Source organism: Nerophis ophidion, linkage group LG25 (genome assembly GCF_033978795.1).
Source record: "Nerophis ophidion isolate RoL-2023_Sa linkage group LG25, RoL_Noph_v1.0, whole genome shotgun sequence".
NCBI lineage: Eukaryota > Metazoa > Chordata > Actinopteri > Syngnathiformes > Syngnathidae > Nerophis > Nerophis ophidion.
This window is the reverse complement of record NC_084635.1, coordinates 21,978,052-22,005,414: the sequence shown is the minus strand read 5'-3', so window position 1 is coordinate 22,005,414 and position 27,363 is coordinate 21,978,052. Positions and strand designations below refer to the sequence as shown.

General features: G+C 41.7%; 1 protein-coding gene across 1 annotated transcript; it reads right to left on the bottom strand.

The window, feature by feature from the left end:
- Positions 1-2,824: 2,824 nt before the first annotated feature.
- On the bottom strand, positions 2,825-22,110 carry atp6v0d1 (ATPase H+ transporting V0 subunit d1). The gene is made up of 8 exons (XM_061886957.1): positions 21,892-22,110; positions 18,070-18,241; positions 11,715-11,893; positions 11,529-11,608; positions 10,957-11,034; positions 10,089-10,265; positions 9,905-9,982; positions 2,825-3,844 (listed from the first exon to the last, which is right to left on the bottom strand). The coding sequence occupies exons 1-8, from the start codon at positions 22,016-22,018 to the stop codon at positions 3,683-3,685; spliced, it is 1,053 nt and encodes a 350-aa protein (XP_061742941.1). The 5' UTR covers positions 22,019-22,110; the 3' UTR covers positions 2,825-3,682.
- Between the last annotated feature and the right edge of the window lie 5,253 nt (positions 22,111-27,363).

The window sequence follows — 27,363 nt, the reverse complement described above, 5'->3', positions numbered from 1 at the left end:
AGTGTCTCCACATTTTACCGGCGATGACAGACATGGCACAGAGATGTATGGATAACCTGCAGATGCATTTGCAATGATAAAGTCAACAAAATCACAAAGGTGAGTTTTGTTGATGTTGACTTATGTGCTGATCAGACATATTTGGTCACGGCGTGACTGCCAGCTAATCGATGCTAACATGCTATTTACCGGCGGTGCTAAAGCAGACATGGCACAGAGATGTATGGATAACCTGCAGATGCATTTGCAACTATATTACGTTTCCTTCCACCCACATTTAATGCGAAAAAAACACTTACCAATCGACGGATTTAAGTTACTCCAGTGTCACAAGATGCGAAAGTCCTGATCGTTTGATCCGCACATTTTACCGGCGATGCTAACGCAGCTATTCGGCCATGCTATGGCTATGAATAGCGTCAATAGCTATTCGCTCAATAGCTTCAGTTTCTTCTTCAATACTTTCATACTCCAACCATCCGTTTCAATACATGCGTAATCTGTTGAATCGCTTAAACCGCTGAAATCCGAGTCTGAATCCGAGCTAATGTCGCTATATCTTGCTGTGCTATTCGCCATTGTTTGTTTACATTGGCAGCACTGTATGACGTCACAGGGAAATGGATAGTCGCATCGCAAATAGCGAAAATCAAGCACTTTAAAGGTTTTTTTAGGGATATTCGGAGACCGGTAAAATTTTGAAAAAAACTTCAAAAAATACAACAAGCCACTGGGAACTGATTTTTATTGTTTTTAACCCTTTTGAAATTGTGATAATGTTCCCCTTTAAACAAGTTGAAAAACTTATTCGGGTGTTACCATTCAGTGGTCAATTGTACAAAATATGTACTATACTGTGCAATCTACTAATAAAAGTTTCAATCAATCAATCAAGCAGTGTGGGTGGGGAGCGTTTCCACAGTGTTTCCAGAGCCTGAAATGCGGGGATCAGGGACTGACCTGGAAGGAGATTTTTTTTTACAATATATTCATATATATTAGATTTTAGGTGTTTTTTTTTTTTTACCATTTCTGTTCATATTTCGCTGTTTGTTGCATTTTGTTGTGTTTTGCTTGATTGTAAAATATGTGGATGGAATGGGGGTGACATTCATATGTTGTCAATATTCAGTGTTTTATCCGTCATAGTTAATATTGTAAATCCCACATTCTTTATTTTCAAGTACATTCGGGGTGTTTCATTCTCATTCAGCAAAATTTTTTTTAAATTGCATTCCGTTTTTTAATCAGAATCAGCATCGTTTTTATTGCCATTGTTTGAGAACGGGTTCACAAACTAGGAATTCTTTTGGTGCAATCGTGCAACATAGAAGAAATATAAGACAGAATAGGTAATAAGATGAGCTGTAAGTGAGCTATCAGATCTTGTTCTTGTTCATTTGTCTGATGGCTGAGGGGAAAAAAACTGTTCAGGTGGCGGGTGGTGTGGGTCTGGATGGATCGTAGTCTTGGTCTGTCTTAACATTTTTAGCATTCGATCTGACTTTGTGAGGTTTTGTATTAGTCTTCCTAAAAATAGATATACCGGTCACCAGAGACATTTTTTTCTCTAAATTTGGCCCCCGAGTCAAAATAATGGCCCAGGCCTGATTTAGATCTACGCAAGACTCTGGACTTGCAGCTGTACATTAACAGGTGTGTTAATGCTGACAAAGGCTAAAAAAAAAAAAAATTGAAATAAATTTGAACTGCTACAAATAATTCAGATTGGTTTGCATCGTAACTCCACTCCATATTACAATGCGGTAAGCATAAAACAATAAAAAGTCCATCTATCCATCCATCTATTTTATTTCGGGGTCGCGGGGGATCTCAGCTGCAGGCAGGAAATATTGCTTGCACTTACCTGCAGTAATCAAACACAAGCAAGTCACAAAAGGCGAAGGAGAGGAGATGCAGACACGCAGGACACCTCCACAAGCCTGAGGAGTTTGCACTATACCAGTGGTCTCAAACATATTTCACCAAGTGCCACCATAATAACCAACATTAAAATCCAGTAGTGTAGTAGGCCCAAGTGTTCATAAAAAACAAAGAAGAGGTTTTAACAAGTGATTAAACATTTGTATCCACTACCACAGTTTGGGAATCACAGAATTAATGCTGTCACAGTGAAAAGTAAGGTGTGGAAATGGGCAGAAGACCTTCATAAGCGTGCAGCCCAGCCTTTGACCCGCCAGTCAACACTCATATAATTACAAAAACTTCGCTTTCACGATAAAATACGTAATTGCACAGTGTTGAAAATGTGGCGGGTGAACATTCCATAAAAACAGCAAAAAAAAAAAAAGTAGAGAAAAGTTGAATATTGTAATGAAAAAAAGATACTACTGACCATACATGTCTAACTGTATGTTGTTTCAGACTTTAAAAAAAATCACATTTACATGCAGAATGACCAATTATGAAAATTGAATGACAGCATCTTCCTCACCCACCAATTGGCCTTCACAGTTTTTGCAGAGAAAAAAATCCAGCTCTTGGACAAATGTAATCAAGGACCTGTGCTTTAGAACAGTGGTTCTCAAACATTTTTCACTAAGTACCATCTCTTAAAACACTTGGGTCTCCAAGTACCACCATTCAAATAGAATAGCCTTGAAGGCCCGAATATTCATTAAAAAAAGGTAAAAGTTTTATTGAACAAGTATGTTTAATATTTTTGACAACTGTAACACTATGTTTAAATATTTTTTTTTTTTTGGCATACCATATTTGAGAATCATTGCCTTAGAAGAAATTAATTAATTAATAAAAGATCTACAAATCAACACATACATGACTAAATAATGTCACCTAGGCATGCAGTGTGCACATAGTCTTCTTTATTTTTGTCACATTTACAACACATTTCACAGGAAAGACATCAAACAGCTATGAAGCAATTTGTACAGCATGAATGAAACCACAATCAATCTTCATAATCTAATCTTTAAATAGCCATTTTTTACACTGACACACAACATGCCTCATTGTAGTATTCAATAATACAACAGCTCTGATGCAAAATGCAAACTTTTGCATCTTACATCTGACAACACTCTAGTTTGCAGAGGATAGGGACTTACATTTTACACAATAGTTTCTGAGAAACAAGACGGTAGGCTTTATATAGCAAGTTGATCTGAGGAATCCCTTTCTTTGATATTCCATTTTTTTTTCTCCATTAAGTCTAAATGACAAATTCAAATGAGGAGTTTAACAAAATAATGTTCATCACCTTACAACACACAAGCATACCAAGTTGTCAACTTTTGATTGGTGTTACGTGCATTTACCCGCCGGGGATTTGAAAAATAATTGAAACAAACCAATTTTTGTAGTTTTTCAATCCTCTGATATACATGTGCTGCAGATCATTATTCAGGGAAATTGTTGATGATTTTTCACAACCTGGAATCCTGAAAAAAGGTGATATTGCCTGCATTGAACTGATATAAAACAGATGAATAGATTATAAGCAGTTGACACCATAACCAATGTATATTGATTGTTGTAAAAGGTCTATTGAGGGTCAACTCACACTTACACATTAAAAATGGAGACTGCTTAGCATGGGGACATGAGATAATTTAACACCAAGGCGGGAGTGGACAGACTAAATCAGAAGGACTGAATGACATGGAGGTGGGAGGAAGAAAAAAAAAGTGTAAGAGGGGATTTAAAAGATAGGAATGTAGTTGTCAATCTTGGCACGGTGCCGCTGGGCAATGCACTCGGCGATCCAGACAATGTTCCTGCACTCCTGCTCCTTGAGTTTGACGTAGGCATAGAAAACACTGAAATGGAACTGATTGAGGAAAGCCAGTTTGTTCAGTTTCACCTGCAGGAAAAATGAAGAATAATTAAGGAAGAAAAATGAAGAATAATTAAGGAAGAGGCGCTAGCACAGGGGTAGGGAACCTATGGCTCGCGAGCCAGATGTGGCTCTTTTGATAACTGCATCTGGCTCTCGGATAAATCTGAGCTGACATTGCTTAACATGAGAAGTAATGAATAATTCCACCTGTAATAAGTGTTAAAAAATAATGTTGAAAACATAAAACATTCGTATGCATTTTTAGTCCATCCATCCGTTTACTACCGCACCTCTTCAAGAAGTTGCGTTTAGAAGTTATTTATTTATTATTGGTTAGTGTGGGGCTTGTCCTCCTGGAGGTTCTTCAGACCACCAAGCACCGACATGAGAGCCCGTTTCACTACACTACTGTTTTATTTTTCAATAAGTCTCTCAGTTGCTTTCCAGCAGTTGTATTTTCCTCTTTCGTTTTCGCTCGCGCTCTGGCTCCAGCCCCAACCCCGTCTCTCCTCCTGGCTGCTGCTTATAACAGAGCGACAGGTGATTAGATAACAAGGCTCAGGTGGGCCATCTACGCAGCTCTCGCTGCACATCCCAGTTCGCTACAGGCCGGCGGGCCACGCCCCCTCCAGAATAACAATGTTATTACAAAGAATAAGAGACCTACTATACTCTATAAATGTTGGTCTTACTTAAAAATGCACGTGTTTAGTTGTGTTCGGTGTTAAAAAAAATATTATAAGGCTCTTACGGAAATACATTTTAAAATATTTGGCTTTTTGGCTCTCTCAGCCAAAAAGGTTCACGACCCCTGCGCTAGCATGACAATCCAAGAGAATTGGCAGAAATCATTCAAAGAAGACATTTCACTTGTTCCGGGGGCATCATGTTCTGCAAAAACTGCTGGAGAATGCTATATAAAGTAAAGTCACTATGTACCATACAGTATACGTGGCAGCTCGCTACAATTACATTTTGACCGTCACCGAAAGTTTGGGTTAGGGCTGCACGATTACCATATTTTCCAGGCAATAGGGCGCACAGAATTATAAAGCGCACTGCCGATGAACGGTCTATTTTCAACCTTTGTTCATATACAAGGGGCACCGGATTATAGGGCGCAATAATGGAGTCCTATTATTAGTTTTTTTAGTCAATTGAAAACACTTCTTTGTGGTCTACATAACATGTAATGGTGGTTCTTTGGTCAAAATGTTGCATGGATTATCTTTTACAGATCATCTTCTAGCCGCTTACTGACAGTCACTTCCAGATGTGGCGTTTTGTGGACGGTCTTATTCACGTGGCTCACCTTCAGCAGCGTCTTCTCCCCGTCATCTTTCAAATCATATAGATCAGATCAGAAATGTGTCCCGTGAAAAACACATGCACTTTAAGATGTTCAGTATTTGGGTTGAATTTCTGCTTACAGAAATACGTCCATTTAATTTTTTTGTTTGTTTATTTATCATTCAGTTACAGAAAAATGGTAAACTATTGTACAATGATTGCAAAAATACCAGTGTGTCCCTTTAAATGATTACTTGAATTAATATTATATAATATGATTACATTACATTATAATCCCAGTATAGTTTTTATCGATTAGTTTTTCAGTTTAATATAATGATGTAGACAAAAGCTCTGAGTCCTGTCAGCATAAAGCCACATTTTGAAAGTAATTTTTTGCATATTGTTCTAATGTGTGGCACCTTGAGACAAGAATATGTAGATTGACAGTCTAAAAGTAACATGTCTGCCCTCACTCATTATTTTGGCTATTTTATCCATTTATATGTATACAACATAAAAATTGCAAGTAGAATCGCAATCGCAATTGTTGAGAAAAAAAATCCCAATTACGTTTTTTTCTCAAAATCGAGCAGCCCTAGGTTGGGGTCCATTTTTCTTTTGTTGTAGTTGGATTTGACATGGTAGCCATCGCTCACACATTCTAATGGGACGGATTGTGGAGCTTGTCGTACAGTAGATGGCATCATAAATCTGTCTTTTAGCATACCTCATACGCACCTACCAAAGCTGACTTGATCATGCATTATAACACATCTGTCCATTAATGTAATACATAGACCAACAATGACGTGTGTATTATATTAAACAAATGTGCAACCTTACATGGATCCCAAGAAACATCATAAATGTTTTAAATGTAATGTTTAAATATGTGTTAAATGACTCATGCACAAGCGTCGACTACAGAATGAAATTACCGTAATTTCCGGACTATAAAGACGCACCTGACTATAAGCCGCACCAGCTAAATTCAGGGGAAAATACAGACTGCTCCATATATAAGCCGCACCCGACTATAAGCCGCAGCCGTTCTGATGTGTAATTACCGTAGTACATAGGGGTTCCTGCTACCACGGAGGGGATTGTCGGGACAGAGATGACTGTTTGGGACCGCGTAGCGTCCCATTTATTAACAATAAATCTTTCAATCAAACTTTCACATCTTTGACATGGCGAACAGTATTCGTGCAGAGTACAAATAATACAACGGTGCAAAGTAATACAAAGTGCTCGCCTGTAACACGGCAGTAAAAGTGCAGTCTTCATGCTGCCGTCTCCAACGTCTCACCATTGATTCATTGATGTCAAGGGTACGTGCAGAAGCTCTATTTCCTTATTTGACAGCCAGATCGATTGCCTTTAACTTAAAAGCAGCATCATAGGCACTTCTCCGTTTGTTTTCCATATTGAGGGTGTTTGCATGAACACTTCCTTCGCGCAAACTGTCGCTGACGCTCTCCTACTCTTTGTTTTGCTCTCGTTACCTGGCGCCAGATGTCTGCTTCGGTCTCGCGCATCCTCGGTATTGCGCGCCCCTGGTTACCGTAAGCCGCACCGTTGTATAAACCGCAGGGACCAGAACGAGGGAAAAAAGTAGCAGCTTATAGTCCGTAAATTACGGTAAACGATATGTCATTAACGTAATTTTCTCTTGTTATATACTGTAAGGTTTACGAAAATGAGATGGTTGCCCATGACAAAAAGAACTCCATTTGAACTTTCCACACACAAACCGTATGTTTTGTGTCATGGACAATTATGCAAATTAGCCAATGATGTCATTAGGCGCATCATTTAATTATACTTACTGCCCTGAATCTTTGTCCACTGCCATTTTTTTGCTCATAGGCCCTTTTCCACCACAGGAAATTTGACCAGGAACTTTCCCTTTTATCAAGGTAAATGAAGTTCGCCCTGTGTTTCCACCAAAAACCCCCGGGGTAGATTTAGTTATTCTGGAACTTTTCAGTGTTCCTACCAGCTAGGTGGGACTTTTGGAAGTTTCTCGAAACTTTATCAGGGACGGGCTCTGCTGTCGACCGCTGATTGGTTGAATACAGATTGGGGTGTTCCTAAAACGTATTTTACGAACACAGGCGCTAGACGATGTGTTTATTTCCCATTCGTTGTGTATTTCTATTACAACAAGCCTGGCAATGGAAAGAAAACTGAACAAAAGGAACTTTTGACTTGCAGGAACTTTTGTGGGGCATCTTTGTGCTGAAGAATGCTGGAACTATCTTGCAGTGTTTTTACTCAGCCGTAGTCTTTAAACTACATGCAGTTGTATATTGTTTATTAGTTTTTATAAACTTCCTTTTGATACGAAACACAATGAGAAGTTGAGAGACTCTTTTAAATGTATTTTATTTTTACAGAAGACTATGATGCCAAACTGGAAGCAAAGACCTCAGGTGCTTACTAGACTTACTAGATATTAGCCTCAACCCGAGTGAACCCTATGCTTAAACTGAAAAGCTAACGCTAAAGCCGATGTGTCCGTGTTATTTGCGTGAGATAAATTATTATTTATATATTGTCATTTACAGTTGAAATGGAACTAAAGGAAGCGCCTGTCCGTCATGAAGTCATTAACCAAGAGAACGACTTTCTGACCGTTAGACACTGTGGACAAAAGTCAGACTTTTTTTTTTAAACAATTTGGTACACTTTTTATTTTTATTTTTAATTACATCATTTTGTATATTATTACTTTGTATTTAATTTTCTTACATTTTAGTGGAAGAACTGTGACCTTATATTGTCTGTTTATTTACATGGCATCATTGTAGAAATATACTAAACCACTTCTCCATTTATTCAGCCTGATTTGTAAAAACTACCCTGAACTATTAAATGCGGTGGAAACACAAACCAATCGGGATGATGTTTGTAAAGAAATGATCGATGTCAATGCCATTTTCGAATCCTCTTATCGAACAGAGATTCCTTATCGAATCCAGATAGGTTGTTGTGTGTGCACCTTGTTTGTGCACTGAGTTCCAAAAGCAGTAGATGTTATATGACTAGGCCGGCACGCGGTTTATATGGAGGAAAGGCAGACGTTAAAGAGTGAAGGTTTAGGTGAAAGAGGACGCTAAAGGCACGACCCCAGTGAGCACATAGTGCTGCTATGTGCATTGTAAATTAAAAAAAATTGCCGACAAACACATCACCAACATGGACGAGGTGGAACTCACTTTCGACAACCCGGTGAAGCACACTGTGAAGAATAAGGGGACCAGCACTGTCGTGAATCGATAAGCACAATGGGGCAAGAGAGGTCGGCTTTTACTGTTGTGCTAGCTTGCTATTCTAATGAACAGAAACTGCCACCTATGGTGATTTTCTAGGGGAAGACGCTGCTGAAAGAAAAGTTTCCACCTGGAGTCATCATTAAGGCACGACGAACTGCTGAACATGGGTGTAAACAGGACGTTCAAAGGGAAGTTGTGAGCGTCATGGGAGCGATGGATGACAGACGAACACAGCTTCACGAAAACTGGGGTGCAGTGTCAGGCGAGTTACGCCACAATTTGTGAATGGATCGTGGATGCTTGAGCTAACGTGTCTGCTTGCACTGTTGTTTGAGCTTTCGCAAAAGTCGGCATCTTTTCCGACGAGCCCCAAGGCAACGAGACTGACTGTGAAAATGACGAGAGGGAGTCTGGAGTGTTTGATGGAGAACGTGCCCAGCTGTTTATTTCGGACACAGAAGATGAGGACTTTGAGCGATTTGTTAGTGAGGGTTGATCAAAAAATAATGTGAGTACATTGATAAATACTTCAATAAAGTACAACCGAACTCAGCTTTGCTCCTACTGCCTTTTTAAAACAGCGTCCATGGATGCTAGCGTATGTTTAATTATGCCTGCGCCCAAAAATATGCTGCGCCCTATTTATGCGTTAAATACAGAAATAGCACCCGTAACTGACACGGCGCTTTTTAATATGGTGCACCCTGTGGTTGTGAAAATATGGTATAGTGGATTCGATAACGGGAACCGGTTCTCAAAAAGGGATTCAAATCAATGGAATCAGTTCTTTTCTCATCGAAGCATCGGGAGAACCGGTTTTCATATCCGTTTGTTTGTTTAATTAATTAGCAACAAAACTTAAAAATACATGGGCGGATTTTGATTAAACTTTCAGGAAATATAAACGTTTGGATAAACAACACGTGATAACATTTACGGATCATTCTACTTCGTTTTGACACGTTTTTGTTACAAGCGTTAACTGCGTCGCTTCCACCCACAGACACAGACAAGTGGATGACCGACGAGAGGCTTTACTCCTAAAAAGGAGCAAAGACGCCCAGCTGCTGAGAATGATGCAGAGTATATTACCCTCTTGCAGCCCGTTTGGAAGCAACAATCAAACAAAATAAACCTGCACGGAAAAGCCAATTTCATTCATCTCTCCATTGATCAACTCCGCTGGGAGGTTATGGATTCGCTCTGGTCTGTTTGATAGTTAACAACATCGCTAAAAAATAATGGCTGGATATTGAACAAACTTTTAGGAAATATCAAAAGTTGGACAAGATCACTTAATTCCATTTTGATTCAAGAATTCAAGTGCTTTTCTTGATTATCCTTTCAATAGACTTGTGTTTTAAATTAATCAGTTCTATGGTTCTGTTCTTGTATTCCTTGTATAGTGTTTCCAGAAAGTAGCCTATGCATATATTTGCTATTGATACAAAGAAAAAGCTAAACAAAGGCCATAAACAAGCAGGTGTTACATTTGCTTGTGTGCGTTTGTCACCTCATGTTCAAAGAAGCGATCCTCCAGCGTTTTGTCACCTGGGTTGCTGCCAGCACCCTCAAAAAGTAACTTGTACTCCTGAAGGGGTCATAAGCAAATGTGTCTTGTTGCACAATTGGATGCTAACAAAACAGAAAGAAGGCCCAAAGTGCAAAGAAAACGCATAACATGTTTTAGCACTTACAGGATAATAGTCCGCCACAGCCTTGACCTGCTCGTAGTCGTCTGCCCGAGCCAACTGAGCAAGGCCTTCTGGGTAAAGCTTCCCACAGTGAGGGAAGAGTTTAGCACGGTCCTCCTTAGACAACTCGGTGCCAAACGAGTTGATGGTGATGATGAAGGCTCTTCTGTCAGCCTCAAACTGCAGCAAAGATTGATGGGTTTGTGTTACGATTAATATTTGACATTAACATTGTGGGAGAAGGCCACCTTCAGTCAAATAATTACATTTAAGGTTGGTGTAATGGCTTACAGGCTCTACAATGTGGTAAATAGTAATCTTACATCCTTTCAATTAATCCGGAAAGTATTCACAGTGCTTCACTTTTTCCACATTTTGTTATTTTATAGCCTTATTCCAAAATGGAAATTCATTTATGTCCTCAACATTTTACACACAACACCCTATAATGTGATTAGGTTTTTTGGGGGTTATATTTGTAAATGTATTAAAAAAAAAAAACTACTAATAAATCACATCAACACATTCCAAAAGCGCTGTATAAATACATAAATACATGCTTACATGGGTCTGGTAGGTTTTTTCCACAAGGATGAAAAACCAACAAAAATCCAGAATAAAAAGGTTGAATTTGGATTAAAGTTAATTCAGTGAACCAGCCTGTCAAGGTCACGATTCAGACAATTAGGAGCGCATCAAACACTTATTTCATCAAACCAAGTACAACTTTTTTCTGTTTTGTTTGCTGATGTTTTGCTTCTCCATGAAAATAACTTCTCATCTATGCCATATAATCAAACAAGCAGTTTACATTAGATTGTAAATGAACGAATTAAAAAAGAACGAGTTTAAATGTCAAAAGTACACTTACTTCTAAGATGGGACACATGGTATCAGCTGTGGTTCCTCCCAGGTTGGAACAGAATTTATAGAATGCTTCTAGATAAGCCTGAGAAGATCAAAAGAGAGAACAAACAATTATATAATTATAATTTGCAAAAGATTCAGCAACACAGATGTCCAGAATACTGTGTAATTGCGCGATGAAAAGAGACGACTTTTAGCTGTAAGTGGTGCTGCGCTTCTGCGACGTTTTCAACAAGAAACTCCGCGGGAAATTTAAAATTGCAATTTAGTAAACTAAACTGGCTGAATTGGCACGTGTTGCAATGTTAATATTTAATCATTGATATATAAACTATCAGACTACGTGGTCGGTAGTAGTGGGTTTCAGTAGGCCTTTAATATGCTAAATAATATATCCTGATTAATAATGTTACCACAAGAGGCTGCAACATACTGTATATCCCAATATCGATTTTAAGCCATATGGCCCATCCCTACGACATATTTTATCTTACTGTTTGAGTCCAAGCCTTTATTTATTTGATGAATTATGTCTAGGGCAAGTACATTACCAACATCGCACGGACAATCTTTTACCTTGTAGAGTGTGTTACGGATGATTTCGATGTTCATTTCATCCAAGTCCTGTTCAGATATACAGTCTTGGAAAAATGCAGCTGAAAGCAAAAAAAAAAGTTGTATGTTGTTTTTATAAATGTATCAATACCTTCTGTTCTAGAAAATCCGATATAGTGTACGCTTGACTGCTATGTGGATAATTACCGAGGGGTGTGTCCACCAGGATGGCGTTGTACAGCTCAGCTGGAGTCTGAGCGATGTTCACCGCCTCCATCTGCTCAAAGCTGCCCAGTGGGTGACACTTTGGCACCAGCTCGGCAATGGCCCGCTGGTGAAGGGTTCCCGTTATAAGCAGGATGACGTTATCAATCATATAACTGTACCTAGGGTAACAAAGTGAAAAAAGTAATCAGGAATATTTTGTTAACGCTCAAATCTAGTGTGGCACACTTGGCCGCCTAGTCTTGGTTAACTCATATTACTTGCTCCGATGTCAGCTGGAATAGGCAAACCAAGAAAGTATATTGTGAGTATATTTTTCCTATTGAATTAACAAAAAGGTTTTAGGGGTCATATTATGATTTATTCTACATTTGAAAAACGTCCTTGTGGTTTATACAACATGTAACATGTTTTACAGATAATCTTTAAGCCTTTTTATGACCGTCCTTTCAGGATGCACCGTTTTGTGAGCGGTCTTATTTATATGTCTCCACTTCAACTGTATCTTCTCCAGTCAGCCATGTTGTAGTTTTTATCACTTCCATTTCGAATCTACTGACAGATGTAAGTTAGAACTATAGGATACTTTTTATTAAAAATGGCAACAGCGCAGGATTTTGGCATGCATGCATGTATATGTACTGGCCAATCTGCCCCACAACAAAAAAATAGAGAAAAAAGAAGGGACATAGTGACGACAAGTTTCGGTGACAGAGCAAAGCTCTTCGAGCAAACCTCTGCCATATATGGAGATATCAGCTGATGTAGGGCTGGGCTATTAAACAATAACCAAATATATCGTGATAGACACGTAATTGATATTTAAAAAAATGTGTTCAATAAAACGTTTGGTATATTTTCTTTCCAAACGTTGGAAGAAACGTAAGTAAGTGATTACTGTTCAGTGGGTGTGACACACTAGCGTCCAATCAGGTAACACTATCAACTATCAGCTTTGGTTACGACATTGTCTCCTGGTTGATTTTTGAGTAAGAAAAGTAACTAAAATAAGTACTGCAGAGAGCAAAGAAATTGTCGATAAAACTGGAAAAGTCTCCTTGATAGTAGTGCAGTTTATTTATTTTACAAATGGAACGTAGTCAGAAAAAGGCGCTTGTAATGAGTAAGACAACACCATCTTAGCCGCGCTCACCCTTGAGCAGTTAACCTGCAGAAAGTAGTTCTACTCAGGTTTCTCTCGGTTTACATTTTCCCACACTATTTTGTTACAATTTATTAAGCATTTCTTACATCTTTCTTATGTTTCCACTTTTATTCTAAGGGGCTATTGTTAAGTGTTTAGTATGATTTTAGAATTTTGTAAATAGTACGGTAGGTGATTTTCATGGTTGCGTTGACATTTCCTTTTCTTTCTGCCTTGATGGCTAATGGAATTCTGAATAGATGATGGTTATTTTTTTTGCAAAATGATTACATTTAATATTTTTTTCTTTTGGTGCTCATTTTTGATAGGGCATAAAAAATATTACCGTATTTTTTGGATTATAAGTCGCAGTACTTTTTTCAGAGTTTGGCCGGGGGAGCGACTTATGTGTGAAGTTATTAACACATTACCGTAAAACATCATCCATCCATCCATCCATCCATCTTCTTCTGCTTATCCGAGGTCGGGTCGCGGGGGCAACAGCCTAAGCAGGGAAACCCAGACTTCCCTTTCCCCAGCCACTTCGTCTAGCTCTTCCCGGGGGATCCCGAGGCATTCCCAGGCTAGCCGGGAGACATAGTCTTCCCAACGTGTCCTGGGTCTTCCGCGTGGCCTCCTACCGGTTGGACGTGCCCTAAACACCTCCCTAGGGAGGCGTTCGGGTGGCATCCTTACCAGATGCCCGAACCACCTCATCTGGCTCCTCTCGATGTGAAGGAGCAGCGGCTTTACTTTGAGCTCCTCCCGGAGGGCAGAGCTTCTCACCCTATCTCTAAGGGAGAGCCCCACCACACGGCGGAGGAAACTCATTTTGGCCGCTTGTACCCGAGATCTTATCCTTTCGGTCATGACCCAAAGCTCATGACCATAGGTTAGGATGGGAACGTAGATCGACCGGTAAATTGAGAGCTTTTCCTTCCGGCTCAGCTCCTTCTTTACCACAACGGATCGGTACAACGTCCGCATTACTGAAGACGCCGCACCGATCCGCCTGTCGAACTCACGATCCACTCTTCCCTCACTCGTGAACAAGACTCCGAGGTACTTGAACTCCTCCACTTGGGGCAGGGTCTCCTCCCCAACCCGGAGATGGCATTCCACCCTTTTCCGGGCGAGAACCATGGACTCGGACTTGGAGGTGCTAATTCTCATTCCGGTCGCTTCACACTCGGCTGTAAACCGATCCAGTGAGAGCTGAAGATCCCGGTCAGATGAAGCCATCAGACCACATCATCTGCAAAAAGCAGAGACCTAATTCTGCGGTCACCAAACCGGAACGCCTCAACACCTTGACTGCGCCTAGAAATTCTGTCCATAAAAGTTATGAACAGAATCGGTGAAAAAGGACAGCCTTAGTGGAGTCCAACCCTCACTGGAAATGTGTTCGACTTACTGCCGGCAATGCGGACCAAGCTCTGGCACTGATCGTACAGGGAGCGGACCGCCACAATAAGACAGTCCGGCACCCCATACTCTCTGAGCACTCCCCACAGGACGTCCCGAGGGACACAGTCGAATGCCTTCTCCAAGTCCACAAAGCACATGTAGACTGGTTGGGCAAACTCCCATGCACCCTCAAGAACCCTGCCGAGAGTATAGAGCTGGTCCACAGTTCCACGACCGGGACGAAAACCACACTGTTCCTCCTGGATCCGAGGTTCGACTATCCGGCGTAGCCTCCTCGCCAGTACACCTGAATAAATTTTACCGGGAAGGCTGAGGAGTGTGATCCCACGATAGTTGGAACACACCCTCCGGTCCCCCTTCTTAAAGAGAGGAACCACCACTCCGTTCTGCCAATCCAGAGGTACCGCCCCCGATGTCCACGTGATGCTGCAGAGTCTTGTCAACCAAGACAGCCCCACAGCATCCAGAGCCTTAAGGAACTCCGGGCGGATAACATCCACCCCCGGGGCCTTGCCACCGAGGAACTTTTTAACTACCTCAGCGACCTCAGCCCCAGAAATAGGAAGGTCCACCACAGATTTCCCAGGCACTGCTTCCTCATAGGAAGACGTGTTGGTGGGATTGAGGAGGTCTTCGAAGTATTCCTTCCACCTATCCACAACATCCGCAGTTGAGGTCAGCAGAACACCATCCGCACCATACACGGTGTTGATAGTGCACTGCTTCCCCTTCCAGAGGCGGCGGACGGTGGTCCAGAATCACTTCGAAGCCGTCCGGAAGTCGTTTTCCATGGATTCCCCGAACTCCTCCCATGTCCGAGTTTTTTCCTCCACGAACGCTGAAGCTGCACACCCCTTGGCCTGTCGGTACCTGTCCACTGCCTCCGGAGTCCTATGAGCCAAAAGGACCCGATAGGACTCCTTCTTCAGCCTGACGGCATCCCTCACCGCTGGTGTCCACCAAGGGGTTTTAGGATTGCCGCCACGACAGGCACCAACTACCTTGCGGCCACAGCTCCGGTCAACCGCCTCGACAATAGAGGTGCGGAACATGGTCCACTCGGACTCAATGTCCAGCACCTCCCTCGTGACATGTTCGAAGTTCTTCCAGAGGTGGGAATTGAAACTTTCTCTGACAGGAGACTCTGCCAGACGTTCCCAGCAGACCTTCACAATGCGTTTGGGCCTGCCAGGTCTGTCCGGCATCCTCCCCCACCATCGCAGCCAACTGACCACCAGGTGGTGATCGGTAGAAAGCTCCGCCCCTCTCTTTACCCGAGTGTCCAAAACATAAGGCCGCATATCCGATGACACAACTACAAAGTCGATCATGGAACTGCGGCCTAGGGTGTCCTGGTGCCAAGTGCACATATGGACACCCTTATGTTTAAACATGGTGTTTGTTATGGACAAATTGTGACAAGCACAAAAGTCCAATACCAAAACACCACTCGGGTTCAGATCCGGGCGGCCATTCTTCCCAATCACGCCTCTCCATGTTTCACTGTCGTTGCCAACATGAGCGTTGAAGTCCCGCAGTAGGACAAGGGAATCACCCGGGGGAGCACTTTCCAGTACTCCCTCGAGTGTACCCAAAAAGGGTGAACTCTGAAATCTGAACTGCTGTTTGGTGCGTAAGCACAAACAACAGTCAGGACCCGTCCCCCCACCCGAAGGCGGAGGGATGCTACCCTTTCGTCCACCGGGTTGAACTCCAACGTGCAGGCTTTGAGCCGGGGGGAAACCAGAATTGCCACCCCAGCCCGTCGCCTCTAACTGCAGGCAACGCCAGAGTGGAAGAAGGTCCAGTCCCACTCAAGAGAAGTGGTTCCAGAGCCCTTGCTGTGCGTCGAAGTGAGTCCGACTATATCCAGCCGGAACTTCTCCACTTCGCGCACTAACTAAGGCTCTTTCCCCCCCAGTGAGGTGACGTTCCACGTCCCAAGAGCTAGCTTCTGTAGCCGAGGATCGGACCGCCAAGTGCCCTGCCTTCGACTGCCGCCCAGATCACATTGCACCCGACCTTTATGGCCCCTGCTTTGGGTGGTGAGCCCATTGGAGGGGTGACCCACATTGCCTCTTCGGGCTGTGCCCGGCCGGGCCCCATGGGAACAGGCCGGGCCACCAGGCGCTTGCTATCGTGCCCCACCTCCGGGCCTGGCTCCAGAGGGGGGCCCCGGTGACCCGCGTCCAGGCAAGGGAAATTTGGATCCATGTTTTGTCTTCTTCATAAAGGTCTTCGTAAAATATCAAATAATATTATTAATCTCATTCGCGGAAGAGACAGAGAAAATGTCAGCAATTGTCACACACACGTCAACCAATAAGAATTTGGCGGGGGCGGGTCATGGCAGAGGTGCATTGTGGGTCATGGCGGTAAATTATAAAAACTGGGAAGCGCTGAACAAAAATGGCACCGAAAAGGAAATAATGTACTACAGATTACAAGCTGGACGTAGTGAAATATGCAGCAGAAAACAACAAGAGGAAGCGGCGCATACCTTTGTAGTTGGCAGAGTTGTTTAGAAGCGACATTGAGGAAAAATATTTCATTGGATTTATCGATTAGGAGTGACAGATTTTTTGGTAAACGCATAGCATGTTCTATATGTTATAGTTATTTGAATGACACTTACCATAATATGTTATATTAACATATAGGCGCGTTCTCAGTTGGTTATATATGCGTCATATAACGTACACTTATTCAGCCTTTTGGTTTGCTATTCTTTATTTATTTAGAATTGCCTTTCAAATGTCTATTCTTGGTGTTGGATTTTATCAAATTAATTTCCCCCAAAAATGTGACTTATACTCCAGTGCAACATATAGATGTTTTTTTCCTTCTTTACAATGCATTTTTGGCCGGTGCGACGTATACTCCGAAGCGATTTATAATCCGAAAAATACGGTAACAATTATCGATGTTGATCGATACAAAAACACATAATACAGTCTTCCGCAATATGGTCCAGCCTTAGGCTGATGTAACTAAGGCAATGTACGTCACTAAAGTCTTTAATTCCACACTGCTCAAAAAATATCTAAATATCTCTTCGCCATGCCTCCGTGGTTTGATTTCACATTTTCTAGACCTACGGGGATTCCAGATACACAAAAACAGGTATCAACAAGTACGAAAGGTTAGCTTTGCATAATAGGGCCCCTTTAAAACATGTCATTGTTTGTGTATATAAGTACTTCATTAGCACTTTCCACAAAACTGTGACAAAAACGATAAGTTAATCGTGATAGCTTCGGTCACAATAAAGTTAAAGTTAAAGTACCAATGATTGTCACACTCCCACACTAGGTGTGGTGAAATTTGTTCTCTGCATTTGACCCATCCCCTTGATCACCCCCTGGGAACCAGTACACGGCATTTTCAAATTGTTACATCCCTACTTTAAATATTCACCTTATTAATTTGCTTTGTCATGTACTCAGTATATTACTAAATTGTTGAACTAATATCTAGTTTTATATAGTTCTTAGTAAGTAAGCTTTAAAACTGGCTGATTAAAAACAATGTACAAAATTGTGATATCAAATGAGAGTAGCTGACATAAAAATATCGTTAACATTTTTTAACATATCGCCCAGCCCTACTGAGGGCTAAAATATAAGGCGATTTATGAGACAAAATTAATTGTTTGGGGGCCAAAGAGTTCAGGTTCCATCATTAGAGGCCATAATACAGAAGCTATTCAGTGAATAAAGAGAATGCTGTGATGTGTAACATCTTCCTACAGACACATTTTCTCACGTGATGAAATCCATGAAGCTGGCCAGTGGCTCATATGACTGGTTCCTCATGTGGCAAAACTCCACTACCATCTTCTCCTTTAGCTTGTCGTCAATAACGGACACAGTGAGAGGTGATGCCTCGTTGGCCAGGAAGCTGCCATAGTCTGTGCTCTGCAGGTGCAGCTTCAGGTCTGGAAGAAGAAAGGAGAGAGCAACTGAACCTCATTCTAATAATGCAACAACGTTTTTAACATTATAAGCAAATTTAAGTGCAAGTACATTACTTTGATGAGCAGAGAATTGAGTGTAGCTTAATGATGGTAAGAATAAGTTAAGCATTCTTACCTGCAATTACAAGATACTAAAAGCCAAACTATAAAATCATACTAAATGAAAAAAGTCTCCATACATAACCATGCAACAAGCTACTTTACCGTGTGTGAGTTTGTCTTTTTTGAGCCATTTAAACCCAACTTAAAAACCTCTTTAGGATGCTATTTTTTTAATTCCGTTTGGATTTGACACATTACACTATTATTGTGAAGGCTGGAAAGTGGGCTGAAAATAAAGAAGTGTCTGTTGAGATCCACTGCTGACACCAATGTTACCGAGGGTCTGGTCAAATGTAGTGCAAGAAGGAAGTCCAGAGGCACTTCTTTATTTTCAGAAACTCTTCTGTCTTCATAACACACGTGGCGCGGTTGGGAGAGTGGCCGTGCCAGCAACCTGGGAGTTCCTGGTTTGATTTCCACCTTCTACCAACCACGTCACGTTCGTTGTGTCCTTGAGCAAGACACTTCACCCTTGCTCCTGATGGGTCGTGGTTAGGGCCTTGCATGGCAGCTCCCGCCATCAGAGTGTGAATGTGTGTGTGAAGGGGTGAATTACGGCTGGGCAATATATCGATACACTCGATATATCGCGGGTTGGTTTCTGTGCGATATAGAAAATGACAATATCGTGATATTCAAGTATACAGTACGTTCTCACGCAGTTGCTCTTAGCTGCTGGCATTACACTACAGCCTATTCCCACTCTTTCTTGTATCTCATTCTCACAGACAGCAAGCGCACCTTCTTACATACGTCACAAACGTATACGCACTTGCGGAGCAGAGAGGTAGCAGCATGGGTAACGTTAGCTGTGGTGTTAGTGGTAATACAAAAGAAAGAAGGTGCGAATCTGGTAACAAATGAAGGAAGAATTAATTTCCAAGAAAAACAGCACGGGGTCCATCGTCTGGCGGTGGTTTGGGTTCAAGAGGGAATATATCACACAGACAACCGTAATCTGTCAAGTGTGGGGAAAAAGCTTTGCTACAAAAAGTAGCATTACTGCAAATTAGGGCTGGGCGATATATCGATATATAGCAGGTTTGTCCCTGTGCGATATAGAAAATGACTACATCGTAATATTCGATTATATGTTTTCACACCGTTGCTTTAAGCTGCGTGCATTACATTACTGGCGCGTCTCACTCTTCTCGTCTGTCCTTCTCACAGAGACGTAAAATAAGCCCGCCTTCTTACATACGTCACATACTGTCGCGCATGTAGCGTCACACGCTCTTGCCAAGAGCTAACGTTAGTTTTTAGTTTATTTTTTTAATCTTTTTTTCCAAATAGTTCAAGAAAGACCACTACAAATGAGCAATACTTTGCACTGTTATATAATTTCATAAATCAGAAACTGATGAAATAGTGCTGTATTTTACTTCTTTATCTCTTTTTTTCAACCAAAAATGCTTTGCTCTGATTAGGGGGTACTTGAAATAAAAAAATGTTCACAGGGGGTACATCACTGAAAAAAGGGTGAGAACCACTGCACTAAGCCACTGAGTAAGTGGCAAGTGTGTGAGAACGTATACTCAAATATCACGATATATAGTCATTTTTTTATATCGCACAGAGACAAACCCCAGATATATTGAGTATATCGCCCAGCCCTAATCAAGAAATATCTTATGTATCGCGATAAGGCCTAAAAATATTGATATTAAAAAAAGGCCATATCGCCCAGCCCTAAAGTGGATGTCGTAATAGTGTCAAAGCGCTTTGAGTACCTTGAAGGTAGAAAAGCACTATACAAGTACCGTATTTCACTGTAATAACTGCCGGGCATGTAATATGCGCCTGCTGCCGGGTAAAACTCGCTCCCCAGATTTATTATCACATGCTTACTTTTGCCGCCGAATCAAATTCGTGACATCACAAGTGTCGTTTCCCCTGCCGTCATTTTCAAAATGGTGGAGAAGTTCTTTTGTTTTTATTTTTGTTTTACTTTGTGTAAACCAGGGGTATTGTTCCACAGCCATACAGATCACACCAATGGTTGTGATATAAAACAATTTTAACACTCTTACTAATATGCGCCACACTCTGTGAACTCTAACCAAACAAGAATAACAAACACATTTCTGGAGAACATCGGCTCTTTAACACATTATAAACGCAACATAAGAATTACCCAGAATTCCAATGCCTCCATGACTCTTGGCTATATCATACACCTGCTAGCACCCCCCTATGTGCGTCGATTGAGGTGGGAGGGGTTGGGGGCGCGTGTATAGTATAGCCAAGAGTCATGGATGCATTGGAATTCTGGGTAATTCTTATGTTGCATTTATAATGTGTTAAAGAGCCAATGTTCTCCAGAAATGTGTTTGGTTAGGGTTCACAGAGTGTGGCGCATATTAGTAAGAGTTTTAAAGTTGTTTATATCACAACCATCAGTGTAAACAGTATGGCTGTTGACCAGTGCAATCTCATATGAGAAGCAACGAAATGCATGCATCCTACCGGCACGCAAATTGCATGGTGTAAAGGTGGGCGCAATGACATGTTGTAAAGCAGTGGTCCCCAACCACCAGGCCGCGGCCGCAGAAGAATTTTTAATTATTATTATTTTTTATAACACTATTTTATACTGCATGCCATTGGTAAGCGCAGGGGTGAGAAGAAGTTTTAAAATTATTAGCGCCTGCTTACTTTTACCGCATGCCTTGAATAAGCGCAGGAGTGAAAAGAGGTTTTAAATTAATTAGCGCCCGGCGGCTATGCGTGGGTTCCCTCCGGGTACTCCGGCTTCCTCCCACTTCCAAAGACATGCACCTGGGGATAGGTTGATTGGCAACACTAAATTGGCCCTAGTGTGTGAATGTGAGTGTGAATGTTGTTTGTCAATCTGTGTTGGCCCTGCGATGAGGTGGCGACTTGTCCAGGGTGTACCCTGCCTTCCGCCCGATTGTAGCTGAGATAGGCGCCAGCGCCCCCCGCGACCCCACAAGGGAATAAGCGGTAGAAATGGATGGATGGATGGGCTATTCAAGGAAATACGGTATAACCCATTTACACAACCACTGACAAGAGCCCTCCTCTCGAACCAGTCAACAACTTCCAGTTTTCACAATAAGAGCACTTCTCGTCACATCCGGTCCATCCACGCTAACAAAATTAAAAATGGCTAACACTTAATAGACCACATGAAAACGAGAAACGTCTTCTCATTCATCGACCAGCTAAGCCAACACAACAATAAATCAATACATTTTAGCCAGTTTACATCGAAACCTGTCCATACTGAAGCTGGCATCGCGCTAGCTCGATACAAGGGTATCGATTAAATTCAGTTTTCGAAACGGTTGAAAAATGTTTCGAAAACTGAATTTAAACAATACCCTTGCATCGTCTAAATACCAAACCGCATTGACGCCCTTCAAGAAATGTATTACCAGCCTCAAAATAATAAAAGGGATTAATCATAAAAGTGGGTAGGAGTCATAAAATGATAGCTAGCATATGTTAGCTTGCAGGGTAACGACTAGTTACCATATCTAACTCACCTTCGAGGGTCTCACATTGCACAAGGTTTAAATAATCTGCCTGAGACAAGATTCCGGCTTTAAATCCTCTGACCAGCCCCTCAAGGTATCCGTTATCAACGTTGAAATAAAGCTCGGAGAAAGGCATCCTGTCTGGCCGTCAGATCTTTCTCTGCCTGCGTGCTGCTGAGCATTAGCCTGAGCGTCAGCTGACTGCATCACGTGACTGTCACCTGACCAGTCATCACTTGCTTCCCGTGTCCGTGCGTCGTGTTTGCAAGGAAGTAATGTTCGAGTAAAAGATGACATTTCATTTATTTGGGGGACTTGGTGTTGGTTCTGGATTATACTGTACTGTTTATATCTTTGCAAGGTGATGTACTCACAAAATCAGCAGAGGTCTCCGGGGGGGCAAATTAAGTAAATGAAGAAATATTGTGTGTCATGATAAACCATTACATATTTACTGAAATCATGGAATCAATAATTAATCAAATGATTACATAAATGAATGTGATTTACATTAAATATATACATTACATTTTGCATGACACATGTATGTATTTAATTATGATAATAATTAATTGATGACATAACAAAGTAATTATTTAAATATGTATTTATTTAATTGATTTTGTCCCATTTGGCCCTCCATTGGGATACAAATAAAAAAAATAAAAAAATAAGTTGAAGTTAAAGTACCCATGATTGTCACACACACAGTAGGTGTGGCAAAGTTATTCTCTGCATTTGACCCAGGGGTTAGTGTGTCTGCCTCACAATACGAAGGTCCTGCAGTCCTGGGTTCAAATCCAGGCTCGGGATCTTTCTGTGTGGAGTTTGCATGTTCTCCCCGTGAATGCGTGGGTTCCCTCCGGGTACTCCGGCTTCCTCCCACTTCCAAAGACATGCACCTGGGGATAGGTTGATTGGCAACACTAAATTGGCCCTAGTGTGTAAATGTGAGTGTGAATGTTGTCTGTCTATCTGTGTTGGCCCTGCGATGAGGTGGCGACTTGTCCAGGGTGTACCCCGCCTTCCGCCCGATTGTAGCTGAGATAGGTGCCAGCGCCCCCCACGACCCCAAAAGGGAATGAGCGGTAGAAAATGGATGGATGGATGACCCATCACCCTTGATCACCCCCTGGGAGGTGAGGGCAGCATAGGCGTCAGCATATATATATATATATATATATATATATATATATATATATATATATATATATATATATATATATATATATGTCTTGATTGGATTATCCGGAGAATAGTGCTCGATACCGTGGTAGAGCGCAATGATGAAGTAGTCTTGTGATTTTTTCCCACACCTACATATATATATATATATATATATATCCATCCATCCATCCATATATATCCTCTTATTCCCTTTTGGGAATATATATATATATATATATATATATATATATATATATATATATATATATATATATATATATATATATATATATATATATATATATATATAAATCTCAATTACCCCATTGAGTGTCTTTAAGTACCCCCTTTTGAGATTAAAATAGAATAACACAGTTAGTGATTCTCTAACTGTGGTACGTGTACCACTTGTGGTACGGTGGAGCTAACTGCACAATGTTTTCTTTTCCTCTAGTTACACGTATGTATTGCTGTAGTAGCCAAATTAATAGATATGCTTGTTAAATAAAACCTCCGCCTTGCTTTTATAGAATACTCAGGCCTACTACGCAACTGTATTCAATGTTGATCATTATGGTGGTACTTGGAGAGCCATGTTTTATCCTGAGGTGGCAGTTAGTTAAAAAAAAAAGTTTGATAACCACTGTGACTTGTCCAGACTTTACTTTGCCTTCTGCCCATGTGCAGCTGGGATAGGCTCCAGCCCATTCGCGACCCTGAAAGGGATAAGCGTAAGAAAATGGATAGATAGATGGATGGATTGTTTGTCTATCTATGTTGGCCCTGCAATGACGTGGCGACTTGAATGCAGCGGAGATAGGCTCCAGCACACCCCCTGTAACCCCGAAAGGGACAAGCAGTAGAAAATGGATGGATGAATGTGGCTGGACTAACATCCATCCATCCATTTTCTACAGCTTGTTCCCTTTTGGGGTCGCGGGGGGCGCTGGCGCCTATCTCAGCTACAATCGGGCGGAAGGCGGGGTACACCCTGGACAAGTCGCCACCTCATCGCAGGGCCAACACAGATAGACAGACAACATTCACACACTAGGGACAATGTAGTGTTGCCAATCAACCTATCCCCAGGTGAATGTCTTTGGAAGTGGGAGGAAGCCGGAGTACCCGGAGGGAACCCACGCAGTCACGGGGAGAACATGCAAACTCCACACAGAAAGATCCCGAGCCTGGATTTGAACCCAGGACTGCAGGACCTTCGTATTATGAGGCAGACGCACTAACCCCTCTGCCACCGTGAAGCCCTGCTGGACTAACATGTAGAGCAAATTGATAGTAACACTAGAGGGCACTCTCTCCTCTCACTAGAGTTGGTTGAAGAAAATTGCAACATAGAATATGCAAACAAAATATTAATTTTGAATCCAATTCAACGAACAAATTACAGAATGGCCTATTTAAAGAAAACAACAACAAATGAAAAAAATAGTTGTATTGTTTAACAATTGCTCGTGTCCGAACAATGATAATCTTTTATCAGATTATTTGAGTCTCAATTATTGCTGCTTGTGGGCTGATGATGCTGGATGTGGCTGCTCAAACCCAAGGCAGAGCAGGAGAGATGGACACACTTATTACAGGGAAATGTGGGTAGAGAGCAGGGAAAAAGAAGCCGTTCTTTGCGTTAGTCCAGATCTGGTCAAATTAAGGCCCGGGGGCCACATGCTGCCCGTTGAACTTTTACAATATGGCCCGCCGGACATTCCCAAATATTTTTTTTAGATCTTTAAGATGGAAAGTGTAGCTGCCATTATGATGTGCAGTCATGTTTTCTACTGACCATAAGTCTTCAACAATACAAAGTCATTCAATTAATCTAATTAGTTACTATGGTAATCTAATTAGTTACTATGGTAATCTACATCACAGCAGCTCAGACGAGGCACCAAGCAGTGTGGGCGGGAAGTGTTTCCACAGACGCGAAAGGAGATTTCCACAACAAAGTTCTAAAGCTTAGTGACATATAGAATATAATAAAATAGAAAGTACTTTTTTGATCCCTGGGGGAAATTCATCAAATATCAGATGTATCAGATTGTAGGTGTGTTTATTTTGTACCCTTCGACTTCATATTTCACTGTTTGTTGCATTTTTGTTGCGTTTCACTTGATCGTAAAATATGTCGATCGAAAAGGAGTGACATTCATATTTTGTCAATATTCTGTGTTTTATCAATCAATCAATCAATCAATCAATCAATGTTTACTTATATAGCCCTAAATCACTAGTGTCTCAAAGGGCTGCACAAACCACAACACAAACCAGTACGACATCCTCCGTAGGCCCACATAAGGGCAAGGAAAACTCACACCCAGTGGGACGTCGGTGACAATGATGACTATGAGAAACTTGGAAAGGACGAAAGCAATGGATGTCGGGCGAGTCTAACATGATACTGTGAAATTTCAATCCATAATGGATCCAACACAGCCGCGAGAGTCCAGTCCAAAGCGGATCCAACACAGCAGCGAGAGTCCCGTTCACAGCGGAGCCAGCAGGAAACCATCCCAAGCGGAGGCGGATCAGCAGCGCAGGGACGTCCCAAGCCGACACACAGGCAAGCGGTCCATCCTGGGTCCCGACTCTGGACGAGCGGTCCATCCTGGGTCCCGACTCTGGACTGCCAGTACGTCATCCATGGCCACCGGATCGGACCGGACCCCCTCCACAAGGGAGAGTGGGACATAAGAGAAAAAGAAAAGAAATGGCAGATCAACTGGTCTAAAAAGGGAGTCTATTCAAAGGCTAGAGTATACAAATGAGTTTTAAGGTGAGACTTAAATGCTTCTACTGAGGTAGCATCTCGAACTGTTACCGGGAGGGCATTCCAGAGTACTGGAGCCCGAAATGAAAACGCTCTATAGCCTGCAGAATTTTTTGGGGGCTTTGGGAATCACTGATAAGCCTGAGTCCTTTGAATGCAGATTTCTTGCCGGGACATATGGTACAATACAATCGGCAAGATAGGATGGAGCTAGACCGTGTAGTATTTTATACGCAAGTAGTAAAACCTTAAAGTCACATCTTAAGTGCACAGGAAGCCAGTGCAGGTGAGCCAGTATAGGCGTAATATGATCAAACTTTCTTGTTCTTGTCAAAAGTCTAGCAGCCGCATTTTGTACCAACTGTAATCTTTTAATGCTAGACATGGGGAGACCCGAAAATAACACGTTACAGTAATCGAGGCGAGACGTAACAAACGCATGGATAATGATCTCAGAATGAAGCGAATTTTAGAATTTTATCGTTCATAAAAATTTTTTAAATTCCATTACCTTTTTTAAGGCGATCTGTCATAACATTTTTAGCATTCAATCAGACATTATTGTGAGGTTTTATATTAGTGTCCCTAAAAATAGATATACCGGCCCCCAGACACATTTTTTTTCTCTAAATGTGGCCCCCGAGTCAAAATAATTGCCCAGGCCTGCGTTACTCTTGGCCTCGGCCACACGACGTCGTTCACCTTCCGTGCGGTGTGTTCCTTGAATGAGTATCCCTCCACTCAGTGCGGTCTTCAGCAAGGCTCTCCCAGGTGGAAGGGTCACTGTTGCAGTGCAGGAGAGTGGCCTTCAGTTTGTCGCGGAATCTTCGTTTGGGGGTTCGGGATACAAGTTGCGAGAACAGGCTCTGACAAGGGAGTCGTGTTGTGGGCATTTCTCTGATATGTCCTGTCCAGTGGAGGTGGTGTCGTGCTTTCTTTGCCTTTAAGCTAGGGAGGTTGGCTCGGAGAAGAACATACTCATTTGTGACAATGTCTTGCCATTTGATATTCAGGATTGCATGAAGTTTCTGCTGTTAGAAATCAGGGGCGTCACTAGCTTTTAAGGACAGGGGGGGCTTAGCCCCCAGGAGATGAACAGGATGTGAACGAACGTAACGCACGAGTACAAAACTTCACAAACGGCTAACAAAGACTTAGAAATTATTATTTGTTATTATTATTATTTCAGTCGGTTAAGGCAATTAAATATATATGGAAGTCTGAATAGAAGTGAGGAACGTTTATGTATACTGTTAGAAAGACTTAGAGTCCGTCTGCTGATCTGAAAAAGAGCCAAAGCTGTCAAAGAGCTGAGGGACCATCTTCAAAGTGCAATGCTGAAACAAATAATGCAAACAATAAAATGTAACTTGCAGGGCTTGACATTAATGATGTCCCGTGATTTCAGTGTTCATTTATTTACACATATACACACACATAACACTCATCTACTCATTGTTGAGTTAAGGGTTGAAATGTCCATCTTTGTTCTATTCTCTGTCACTATTTTTCTAACCACAGCTAGACTCTCT